The sequence below is a fragment of the Oryzias latipes genome, chromosome 8 (genome assembly GCF_053564925.1).
Source record: "Oryzias latipes strain Hd-rR chromosome 8, Olatipes_Hd-rR_3.1".
Taxonomy (NCBI): Eukaryota; Metazoa; Chordata; class Actinopteri; order Beloniformes; family Adrianichthyidae; genus Oryzias; species Oryzias latipes.
Genome location: NC_136244.1, coordinates 17594924 through 17607098, shown reverse-complemented (window position 1 = coordinate 17607098; position 12175 = coordinate 17594924). Strand labels below are relative to the sequence as shown.

General features: G+C 41.0%; 1 protein-coding gene across 4 annotated transcripts in view; it reads right to left on the bottom strand.

Annotated features, from left to right (window-relative positions):
• Positions 1 to 1997: 1997 nt before the first annotated feature.
• Positions 1998 to 12175, bottom strand: part of cyth1a (cytohesin 1a) — a 32707-nt gene continuing 22529 nt past the window's right edge. For all 4 annotated transcript variants that reach the window (XM_078950906.1, XM_011478148.4, XM_004071409.5 and 1 more), the window contains exons 3-13: positions 11938 to 12002; positions 10838 to 10904; positions 10637 to 10755; positions 9809 to 9889; positions 9539 to 9651; positions 8034 to 8182; positions 7843 to 7954; positions 5121 to 5197; positions 4975 to 5043; positions 4001 to 4155; positions 1998 to 3724 (exon numbers count right to left, since the gene is read on the bottom strand). In XM_078950906.1, coding sequence (XP_078807032.1) covers positions 3646 to 3724; positions 4001 to 4155; positions 4975 to 5043; positions 5121 to 5197; positions 7843 to 7954; positions 8034 to 8182; positions 9539 to 9651; positions 9809 to 9889; positions 10637 to 10755; positions 10838 to 10904; positions 11938 to 12002 — 1086 coding nt within the window. In that variant the 3' untranslated portion in view covers positions 1998 to 3645. The remainder of the gene's footprint in view (positions 3725 to 4000; positions 4156 to 4974; positions 5044 to 5120; positions 5198 to 7842; positions 7955 to 8033; positions 8183 to 9538; positions 9652 to 9808; positions 9890 to 10636; positions 10756 to 10837; positions 10905 to 11937; positions 12003 to 12175) is intronic.

Below are 12175 nucleotides of genomic sequence, written 5' to 3'. Positions count from 1 at the left end.
CATGTAAATCTAATCCCCTTCCCATTCATAATTCATATGGTTTCATATGTTATCAGTCAACCTGTTACAAAGGGTTTCACAAAGTGAACTAAGAGTATTTGTGAGAATGTTTGTCTATTTTTTTTTATGAGGTCAAATGCTGAAAAGTTTTAAAACCTTCATTTTTACCAAAGGTTTTCAATCGGATTGATGTGAAGAATCCACTCTAAACTGTTTCATCCGGGTCTTCATGGAACCTGCCTTTTTGTGCACTGGTGTACCGTCATCTGGAAACCATAAGGAGCTATTCCCAAAGTGTTCACAAAAAAAAATAGAGCAAAAACTGACAAACTCAGGCCCGTCTCTCAGATCATGACGTGTGGTTCTTCTTTCCAGAGAAAGTCTCGTGGCGGCATGCTTTACACACCACCGGATCATATATCTTGCATTGTTTTTCAGTGATACATAGTTCGGATGCAGCATCTTGGCAACAAAAGCATTCAGTTTTCTAGAAGCGTCTTCATGTCTCCTTGAGAAAATTTGAAGACTGCATGAAATTTGAAGGTGACTGCAGAAGACTGAGACCTGTGTGCAACAAAGTATTCACTCACCCCTGCTGTGTCAGCTTATGTTGCCTCCCATATTCCTGCAGTTGCTCCCAATTGCTTCAAGTTTTAATAGCATTGGGAGTCGAACTGGAGAGTATTTAGCTGCATGAACATTTCATGACTGCTAAAATTCACTGAACTCCTGGGAGGACCATGTTCTTCTCATGAATGCTGGTAGAAGAAACCAGTTTTACACACATGATTGGAACACTAATCTAACAATTTAGATGGGTAAGTAAATTCGTTTTGCAGTAGTAGTGCGGTGTAGGATTTTGAGGAAAACTCCACTTAGTAGATTCTCCTAAGGCAAATTGGTCCCATGGCACAGGAAATGAATACTGCTTCCAGGTGAATTCACCTGAAGGAGGCACATAATGAGAGGAAAAAAATAGTGTTAAGTCCATAATCCTTTGAGACCCCTAAAATTATTATACAACAATGATGAGCAAACTAAAAATAAGATCCAACAAGTTCCAACAAATGCAGCACTTAGGTCCAATAAGACCAACATGGGAACGAAAGACTGGTTAATTTACCCAGAGCTGCAGTAAACTGTTAATGATAACAAAAACTTTTGCGTAAATTATAGCAGAGGGCCTTATGGGAAATGTTCTGTTTTCCTCTTAGAATTCCTCTTTTGATGAAAATGAAGATGTACGAAACCATTTTTCTTTTTTTTCCCCCTCAAATAAAATCACATATAGGGAGCACACATTTCTATTTAGTTTTAAATAATTTTTAACCCTTGTGCTATCTTAGATGACCCCACCCTTACATTGACATGTTCTCCCTACCATGACAAAGGTGGATAAAGGTGGAGAGGATTTCATGTAATAATCCATGGACACCAGTGAAGATCACAAATCATTCAAGAAAAAAGGTTCAGCGCACTGTCTAGTGGGTCTAGATGACCCAAATACCAACGTTAAAGTGCCTAGGATAGCACAAGGGTTACATCAAGTGTCCAGGGTGGAATTCCAAGTTTTGCTTAAGTATAGAAAACTCATCTTTAATTATTTCAGGCATCAGTGAATATCATAAATATGCTACACATTGGTTTTCCTGCTGCACTAACATTTGTGCTCCAAAAACTTCAGAAGGTGGCTTGATAAACATCAAATCGACATACTCATTTAGATATAGATATATATATATATATATATATATATATATATATATATATATATATATATATATATATATATATATATATATAAATGACAAAGTGCAATAAAAACATTCTTGATGGGAATTAGTGTTGTAAAACTGTAGTAAAGACAAAAAGCACATGTTCTGCCAGTGGGAACACGTGACCGTTTCTAAGAATGTTAACCCACTCTGCCCCCTGCTGGCGTGATTTGAAAATGGCATCATTCCCTAAACCTCTTTTACACACAATGTGAGTCAGTATTGAGACAAATGACCTTTTATTTCAAAATGATTAAATGGAATAGATGGAAATCTGATAAAAAGAAAATAAAAGGTTATAATATAAAATCAAAAAATGGGAAAACAAAAAATCAGTACAAATATTCACTTTACATTTAAATATGTACAACTTTGATAAATAAACCAATACTGTAAGGATTTTTTGTTTCGCGATCTTACTTTTCTGGGGGATGTGCTCGTGTACGGAAAGGATCGGAGAAGAAGAGCGGCCAGATGTAGAACAAATCGGAAGCCATTCTCATGTTGAGATCAGATCAAACTGAATTAAGTGCAGACGACAAAACAGGAGGGGAGGCACCGCTACAGAAAAGATGGGTGACCAAATAAAATGTTATTATTGCGTTACTGCTGCAGTGTGATCCGCCGGTCATCCTTTTAATAAGCGTGGTACATTCCTGACACAAAGAGAGGGCTGACTGTTTCCCATCAAAGACCCTTAGATAGAGAACAGCCCGCTTCGGTTCCAGGCAGCAATCTTTAAAGCCTTTTCAATCATCTACCAACAGTGTTAAACATTTACAAGCTGAAGCGTACAGTACAAATATCACTGAGATAGATTAAAAATTGTTTCCTTTAAACCAAAAAGACCCCAACTCAGGTTGCCAACCAGCAGCAATGTTTCCCACCTCTTATGTACACTCCAACCACAGTGTGCAGCAACTTTAGTTTTCATCTGAATGACTGTTTGACACATGAGGAATCTTGTGTTGGAGTCAAATCTCAGTTTAAAAAAAAAAAGCCAGAGCCTCTTCTTGCATCTTCAGTACTTCCAGGAAATGAATTTCTTTGCATCACATCCAAATGTCAGAGCCGTTCCTGACAAGCAGACGCCGCCCTCTATGATTTCACATTTACAAAAGCAGTTCAGTCCTCAAACCAGCCAAGCGCATCCATTCTTACATGATCATCATCCACTAAAAGGGGACTTAAGAATTTATTCTACTTATTTATTGTTAAAGCAATCTCCTGAGTGCAACCGTTTTGGAACTGATTTTTTTCTTTGTAAAAGAACTAACGGTTGAAAAAAAAAAACTTTCTGTAGCTTCTACTGCAAGATCATTTTGGTTTACAAAAGCAAACTAAAAAGAAAATTCAACAGAATTGAACAGTAACTCTGTAAAAATAGACACATATTCCAATACAAGTTAAAGCACGCCAGGAAAAGCTTTCAGCTTTCCTGTGAGGTGAGGAATATCTTGGTTGGGGTGCCACACCCGGTCAGACCTGCTGAGTTTAAATGATGTGTGCAACGGGGGACTGCATGAGAGTACAGCGTCATACATGTGCCACGCATACTGGGATTGAGGCCTGTTTTTTTGCATCTCGAAAGAGGATTTTGCTGCGTTCCAACAGCAATCTTCGCTTTCAACCTCAGACAGAACATACAAAGCTGAGTGGAAAAGACATTCGGGTCGGGAAGCTCTGACCTCCGACTCATCTACAACCTCCGCATGCTTCTGTGTGGAGGCCCAAAACCAGGCTGGGGATGTCGTCTTTGGAAATTTCTGAGGTAAGCCTTATTAATAAGGCCTCGGCACCAGCCCAGACAGTGAGCACACATCCAGACCTCATGCTCTGTGAAGTGCAGCTTTGGAAAAGGGAAGCAGCTCTAGTGCCGCTTCATGGAGGAAACCTTCTTCTTCCTGGCTGCTAGCATCTCATAAAATGGGTCCCTGCTGATGGCAGCTCTGTGGACGGAATACATACAGACAGTCCTTTGATTAGGAAAACAACAGTGACTACAAGACAAAAAACAGGAGTTTCATCTGAAAAGACAGTGCTTAATATATGTATATTATTTTTCAGGTGATAGCAGTAAAATGCAGATTGCTTTCTGTGTTGACATAACTACAATTTAAAGTTCAATAGACCCAGTTTGACAGAAGTTACTCACTTTACCTAAGTCTGCCTGAAGATTCACCTTGATACGACTAACAGACGGAAAAAGAAGTAGATAGACGTACTTTATGCTGTTCATCCATTGTTCTTTTTCTAACGGCGTGGGAGCCGAGATGCGGTAGAAGGTGTGGTTTCCCTCGACAACCCGCCCGTCTGCCTCCGTTTTGCACGCTTTGATCACCTGGTCTTTGTTTTCAGGAATGAAAAGCTCAAAGCAGTTCTGGGAAAAAAAGAAAACGGACACAAATTCAAAACTGCAGCTTTGATGTGGGTGTGCGAGCGCTTTAACCTCCTTTTGGGGAAGCTCATCTAAAAGTTGGAGAAGGGGAATCTTTGAATGTCCCTAAAAGTGAAGGCAGAAGAACGGTTCTGAGGACTCAAGGGTTTAGTCAGACAGAAGAAGTCTTCATCTACTTACTGCACCTTTTTGGGCCTAAACAAACAAACCAGGATAAAATAGGGCAAATCAAAAAGGGACAAATTAGCAGGACAAACAAAAATACAGTTATTGTAACAGTGAGGTCCTTCCAGAGACTGGTAACAGTCACATGTCAAGACCACACCCACACTTAACACAATTTTTAATCCAATATATATACATTAAAAAAACATTTCTTATAGGATTTGGTACAAATTCTAACCATGATAATGCCGTGTGTATGTCCTAGGACTCAGCGGCAGTAGTTTGTTAGAAATTTGCCTCTGGATGGTGGGCGGGGCTTTTGGCGCTCCCTTTCCTGTTGCAGATGAACAGGAAGCTTATGACCCGCCCTGCACGTCACCTACGCCACAAATGCGCCCTTTTTCAAACTGAATTTGTATGTCTGCTGCTGATACACAACAATTGAATAAAGAAACACTGAGAAATACAACTTTGAGCATAACTTTCTTAATATCTGTCCTCAGAATGCCACAAGAACTTGTTAAAAACACGTTTTTCAATGGTGTGGGTCTTTAAATGTGCTTTAACCTGGATGATTTCACTCCAAACTGCCTCAATCTGAAAGGGTCACGACAATAAAAAGGAAACTGTACTAACAGGCTTCTTATCCTCCACCTCCCTGATGCTCAAATTCTCCAGTGGGATGATTCCTCGAGGTTCTTTGTCCTGCACGAATAAAGCAAAGCAGGTCAATCAGACACTGTCAGACACGCAGGTGGAATTTGATGGCGAAAGGCACTCACTGTTGTGAACTCAAAATAGTAAAGACAGTTGTCTGTCAGGATAAACCATCTCCTCTTCCACGTCTTAACTCGTCCTCCTGTAGAATAAAGAGCCGACATCAGAAACCCCCACTGAGAGACGGAGAAGCTCAGGAAAGAAAGGAGCACCAAAGCACCAGGCTGCGCAGCAGACAGACACATGAATGGCCACAGAGACGGATGACGCTTCCACAGGACTCCCACATGTCACCCTTCTTCCTCTTCTCTCTGTCTGTAGGAACTGTCAGCCTGACATATACCAAACAACTTGTCCTCTCGTTTCCCCGTCAGTTTTTAAAATATTACATTTGCCTAAAGCCGGAGTGAGAACATTAAAAAGAATCTTCTGGTCTCTGGAAACTATAGCTTCATTGGCCCGAATTTCTTTTGTTGCCGACTCAGAGGGACACATTTAAAAGTCCAGGATCAATACAAGCCTAACAGATCATTGTGCTTCACATTCACTAAATGTATTGAAGCACTTCCATTAAATGACTTGGGGGCAGTTCTGTGTGCTTAAATGAATGAATGAGAAGTGGATTTTCTAAATGAGGGGTGACAGAATCAAGTCTTGGCCCGTGTGACCATCACTGGGGACTCTTTGGTTAACGTGGTTCACTCCAACTGGGGGTTGACCTCTTGGCCTCTTTGTCACTTGTACTTCCTGTGATGGGTAACCTGATCACAGATGAAAGGCGGAGACCGACAAACAGGATAAGGAGAAAGGCTTCGCCACAGACGGATGCTGGGCTCTTCTTAAGCTGTTGCAATATTACTTTTCCTGTTTGGGTTCACTAGAAATCATTTCTTACATGTATATATATCCAGACTCTGGCATGCTGCTACAAGCCTCGTCTAGACAAGATGATCCCACCACCGGTGTTAGTGAAACAACCCCCCCCCCTTCCAACACACAAGCTTCACAGGATGCTTCTGGACAAATCACACTCACAACATCATATAACAGCAGCGGCACTGTATATGATATTCTGTCATATCACAGAAAGGTGGAGCACTTCGCCTACACCTAACATCTACACAGACTAGAGAACACTGGACAGAGATGGAGACGACGGCAGCTCGCCACACCTCGACTCATTTCGCATGGAAAAGAGAAAAAGCAGGCCATGATGCTGATTTGTTTAAAGAGGACAGGGTTTCAAAACTGAAACTAATTAAATCATTTCCTGTCACTAGGAGACAAAGCTTTCCTGCAAGAATGTCTGAAACATGGTCGTCCCAGAGGATTGTTGCAGGGGGTCTGGGCTGGAGTGGGTTTTCCAAGCAAAGTCTTTTATCCAATTACTCAATTAAAAAAAAAAAAAAAAAAAAAAGAAAGATCTGAAAAACTTGCTAACACGGTTTGGTCCAGTCCAGCACCACAAGAGGCCACAGCCACACTTTTACCAATCAGATCCATTTCCAGCATGAAAGCAGAATTTTGCTGATGAAAAAGTGCAGTATTTCCTCTCCATGCAAACACACAGCAAGCTAAATCCAATGGAAAATTGGTGCGTGAGCAATACCACAAGTCCTTTGCTATGATTGTTGAATGGAAAGGAGGTATAATGCAGCTTCCAAAACAAAAACTGAAGATCACAGAGAGAGTGCTTGAGCGCACAGGGCAAAAAAAAAAAAAAAGAGTAAAGCTGTTCTGTAGAGTGGTCACAAAGCTGTGACTTCCTGAGAGAAAAATGCACCAAGCAACCACCCGACAGATATAAATAGGAGCGGAGATAAACCACTGAGTCTGTGACACACTGAAGAAACAAGCTGAAGTTTGGATGAATCAATGAAGAGACAAAAAAAAAACACCAAAAAGCATCATTTAAAATGTAAAGAGTGGGAAAAAAAGCATGGCAGACCACCAAAAGCACCTGAGAGTTGAACTAGCGTTGGGTAAGAGCAGGTGTACATACCTCCTGAGGAAAGACAACAGCCAAAATCATGGAAACAAACGAACAAACGAAGAGGAAAAGAAAACATAACAAATCAAATTAAATCATAAGAAGTTAGGGCACCACAGTTCTTCCGCAGTTTATTATCCAGTTAGACTTTGATGAACTGCTTTACAGCGCCAATAACGCTTTTTGTCCACAAGGGGGAGCTGTATTCAAAAAAACAAGAGCTAATGCAAAGCACTGCATGACATGTGGCCATTTGCTAAAATAAATGGCCTTCCTGGGATTGTTTCACTCAAATCTGGAAGACAAAATTATTTTTTTTTAAAAGAGCTTATTCTAAAAAATTCACAGCAACAAGGTTTTTAAAAAGAAATTCACTGTGAATCTGTGGAGTAGAGAGAAATACTGGAGGGAACAGAAAGAGTTGTGGCTTTGGGTTGGGATTGTCTTTTCGGGAAATTGTTAATAATTAAGCTATAATTGGAATAATTTGCATGTCTTTGTGTCCAGAAATAGTCAGAGAAATGATGTAGGTGGGCGTGTTTTACAACAAAAACCCCACGATTAACAGTTTTAAATAAATTGTGTAAAATTGTTCAGCTTTACTGCAAATATTTGTAACCAATGAGTTACGTGAGATACGTGGTCGTCTTTCAGAATACCTTTGGCAAAACAGATGTTAATCTTCCAAAACAAAGAAAACTTTTCAATTAAATCAAAGCCACTGATAAAAATAAAATAAAAAGATTAGGCTAGTATGTGTTAAAAAATGGAGGAATATGGTTGGCTCCAGCACTCACCCAGTTTGAGCAGCCAGCCTTCTCTGTCTGGGTTAAAGAAAGTGTGTGTGAGGTCGTTGCCGTCATCTTCTGGGATCTTGAACGGTTCATTTTTTATGCTGTCGTACAGATTCTGCAAGCAGAAGCAGATGTTGGTGACAAACTAAAGACACGTTTGAGGTCAGACTGCCGGGTTTCTGAGTGCAACGCACCGTGAGAAGGTCTTCAGGCAAGTCTCCTCCGTCGTTTATACCCCTGTTCATGGAGATGAACCGCTCCACTGACGGCTTGTCCTTCACGTTTGGATTGTGAAGGCTGGTGTTTAGCATGATGATGGCGAATGACAGGATGTAACAGGTGTCTGCAACACATGGTCAGAAAGATGAGGTCAACAGGGCGCTAAGGGCTGCAGCAGAAGGGCAACACTGGTCTGCTTTGAAATATAGATGGAAATTAGCAGAGCTACAAGCGCGGCACTTTCTAGACCACAGTGAAGAACGGATGAGCAAAGAGATTCTGTAATGAGGAGAGTGGGCGGCACGCACTTGGGCAGTGAAATATGCATGCGTGTTTGTGCTCGTGCGCTGCTGCTCGCGTGCCTTCACAGATGCATTAGGACGGCTGACGCAGCAGCACTTTATAAACACCGTTAGGCTTCGAGATGCAATATTCATATCCATCTGGATCCATGCGAGACCGTCTGTGAGGAGCATTACTTCCCGAATGCCAGACATTCGGACAATTTTGTGTCTGCTAAAAGAAAAGAAAAAGCAGTCGACGCGGCTTTCATTGATGTCCTAATAGATCTTTGAGCTTCCATTGCACTTTTTAATCTTGCACTGAAATCTGAATATGATCGGCATCTTATTTCCATTTGCTGCAGTTAATGATTGAAAGGAAAACAAATGAACATAAACGGTGATGGATATAAAACACAAAGTAAAAGATGACATCAGCATAATGTCTGAGGTCTAGCACATTTTAATAGTAGCACTTCATCTCCAGCAGAAATAGCTTTTACATGAATATTTTAGTCTTTCAAACTTCCAGTCAATTTTGCCCAATCCTAAGATCCACTGCAATCATCTTTTGATCTATTTTAAAAGTATTCTCAGTGGTCTTTTAATTATAATTATGCCCAAATGAGAAAACTGTATTATTTTCTAACACATAGTTTCTGCAGAGCGGCAGGAGTTTACTAGAAATTCGCCTCAGAGTTGTGGACGGGACCGTTGGCACGGAGCAACCCCATCTCCCCTTCCCCTCCCCGTTGCTGAGAGCTCTCTGTTGAAGCGGAGCAGGGGGCATCTGGCCCACCCAGCATTTCTTTTTTTTACATCCCAAATACACTTCCTTTTAAATGGCATTTTTTGTCCGCTCCCCTTTTTACAAAGATTTAAATAAAGAAATACTCTGAAATGGAATGTATGTTAAAACACAATTTTCATGGGAGTGGGTCTTTAAAAACCACTTCAAGCAAATATTTGTGTATATGGTTTTGGTATTCCCATCATTCTATGATTGAAGGATTCCACACTTACAGCCAGTTTGGATACACGTGTAGGAAACATGAGATATAGTTTTCCTCCACTTGTATAGTTGTGTTATTGTGGCTTGTTTTCTGTATACGTCTGAACCGCTTTGAACTGCTGCACATTCCCTCTGCAGGCCCTTTTCTTCTGCGTCGCATCAGCACTGTGCTACCTGACTGCTGTACCTGTGGACTGGAAAACTTTGGAATTGCATTGGACATAGCGTTGAGCGAAGGCTTCCATCATCCGGTCGATTTTCTGCGCTTCTCCCGGCAGCCGAAAACTCCACAGGAACTGCCTGTCATGGGACACTTTTACCGTCAGTGCAAGTCTCACTTCCACTGAAGCGAATCTTGGTCACAAGACTGAAACATTCTGAAAACAGACTTAAATCCCACATGATCTGAATAGAACTAGAGATCCAGGTGGAGATCAGGACGTTCACAGTGTTTTACCTCAGGGCCTGAACCAGGTTAAGGTCTGTGAACTCATGAAGTTCCACGAAGGCATGGAGGACTTGGATATTGAAGTCATCTCTGTGGAGGAGAAAAAAAATATATAAACTTAAATTTTTTTTTGCAAATGAACTAATACATTTAACACTTTTGCAAAACACAGAATGCAATGAAAACAGGTAAAAAAAAAAAGAAAAATGTCCATCACCTTTTATCATCTAATCTAGATCATGAGATCATCCCTGACCTTTTTGTCCTCCAGAGTAAATGATCTGCCCTGAGGGATCATGGGACAGCTCTGAGGAGCTTAGAGGCATATCCAGTCACCAGCATTTTCAGTGGACAAATGACCACCCTGGAGATTCCCCTGCTGCTAACACCCCCTCCTTACACAATCACAAACACTTGAAAGCTTGATAAGAATCCAACAGAGAGGATCCATCAGTTCCATTTCCTGGTCTAAGCTTACAGAAGACCACACCCTGTGGTCCCAGAGCACAGTGTGATGAGCACCACACTTAGTATTTCCTGAATTACAAGTATAGCAGCAGAAATGATCCCTCTTCTCCACAGTGCAGCCTTTTTTTGTTATCCCTATGCATTCCTGAGACATGAGAAGACATACAATGACAGAAACAACCTGCTGAGTAACACACATCGACTTTAGAGGCGGATTTAAACATGCAACCAATTACCAGCAAAACATGATTAAATCACTGCATATTTTATTCTTTTTCATCCTTACTTTTATCATTTATTGGGCTTGGAAACCAAAAGAAAAAGAGAGACAGGAAAGAGCGGCCAGACGGATGAGAATAAACTCCCTACCTCTCTCCAAGGTAATCCCCAATAGCTGTTTTGTTGAGACCCTCTCCTTTGTAGAGGAATCGAGCAATGTCCTCGCTGGTATTCTTCAGCAAGTCATTCTCAATAAGAAACTGGATCCCCTGGAAAAAAAAGCCAAAGCAAAGGTTGAAGGCCTGTTATGAAGCACGTTTTCTATAATAAAAAAGGAGAAAAAACTGTTACCTTTTTGGGGTCCATGTTGAATTTCTTTCGGCCCATGGCTACATGTTTGTTCCTCTGCATATTCTTCCTGTAGGGTTAAATGTACATCAGTGGTTTTAAATGAAATATGCCTATGATGCTTTGCTGGGGAAAAGTATCATGGTAGAATGTCGGGTATGATATGTTTCCACAAATCTATCATTTTGATCAAAAGAAACCAACTGAGTATGTCTCTGTATGCCTAAATATGAGGCAACAGATTTTAAAATGTTAGTAAATGGTATCAGAAAATGCTGATTGTTTGACAGTTTAGGTTTTAACATTCTAAAAGCACCACATCTGTATGATTACGTCTATAAATTTAAACGTAGCATGATGAGAAACGTGGTTACAAATCTTTGTGAGTCTGCGTGGATCATTCCACTAAACTGAACAGCTTCCCCTTGAATCTTTACCCGTGACCTTTTCTCTGAATCCGGGGTTCATGATGAGCAGGGGTTGTTGATTTAGCGACGTTCAAAGGCGAAGACAGATATGGGAATGTCTCACTTCTCATTATTTCAGGGGTCAAAGTGCACCCATATAGTCCGCTATTGCTATGGTTACATCTTCCTTTCATATTGATGAGACGTCATCCACTTCCTTCCAATTCTCACTCAAAAACATTGGTTTCGATTAGCACTTGAGTCTAGATTTTAAGAGTGGTGGCACAGATGAACAGTTATTGTATTCTAGAAACAGATGGAAAGGGCTCAAGAATCAAACGCATTCAAGTGGGAAATTGTTTAAAAATGTGCAGAACTTTAAAGGATCCCTATTCACTTGAGTGAAGCTCTCCCTCTCAAGAGAGCGTCTATTGTCTGCTTCAGTCTGTACACCCACTGCATTATTCAATGAGGCCTCCAATCATGGAGGGTGTGCCTGATGAAACATTTAAAATGCCTTAAAAGCAAAGCCAATTTGGGGAGGGGATCTGGTGGTTTGGCGTGGCCGTCCAACATGAATTATTGACAGCTTCATTTTGCTAAGTTAATATAGGTAGAAGCGACAAGCCATCTTAGGCCCCCCAAAACAAAAAACAAAAACACTGAAGGGGTGGGAACTTTTTTGGTTTTTCTCACCTTTCCTCTGTGGAATCCAGGTTCTCGATCTCGCTGTTCACTTCTGCTATCTCATCCTTCAGCCGCTGCAAAGCAAATAACCACAAAGACGCTGTTAGCATCCCAAGAAAAGGCCTGAATCCGGTGAGCAGTCACATCAAAGCGGGCAGTGGAAGGGTGTGACGAACACAAACAACAGAGCAGATATTTGTATAAAATGGGAAAGGTCCATTTGAATAGAAAGGCAGAGGTTGAATCA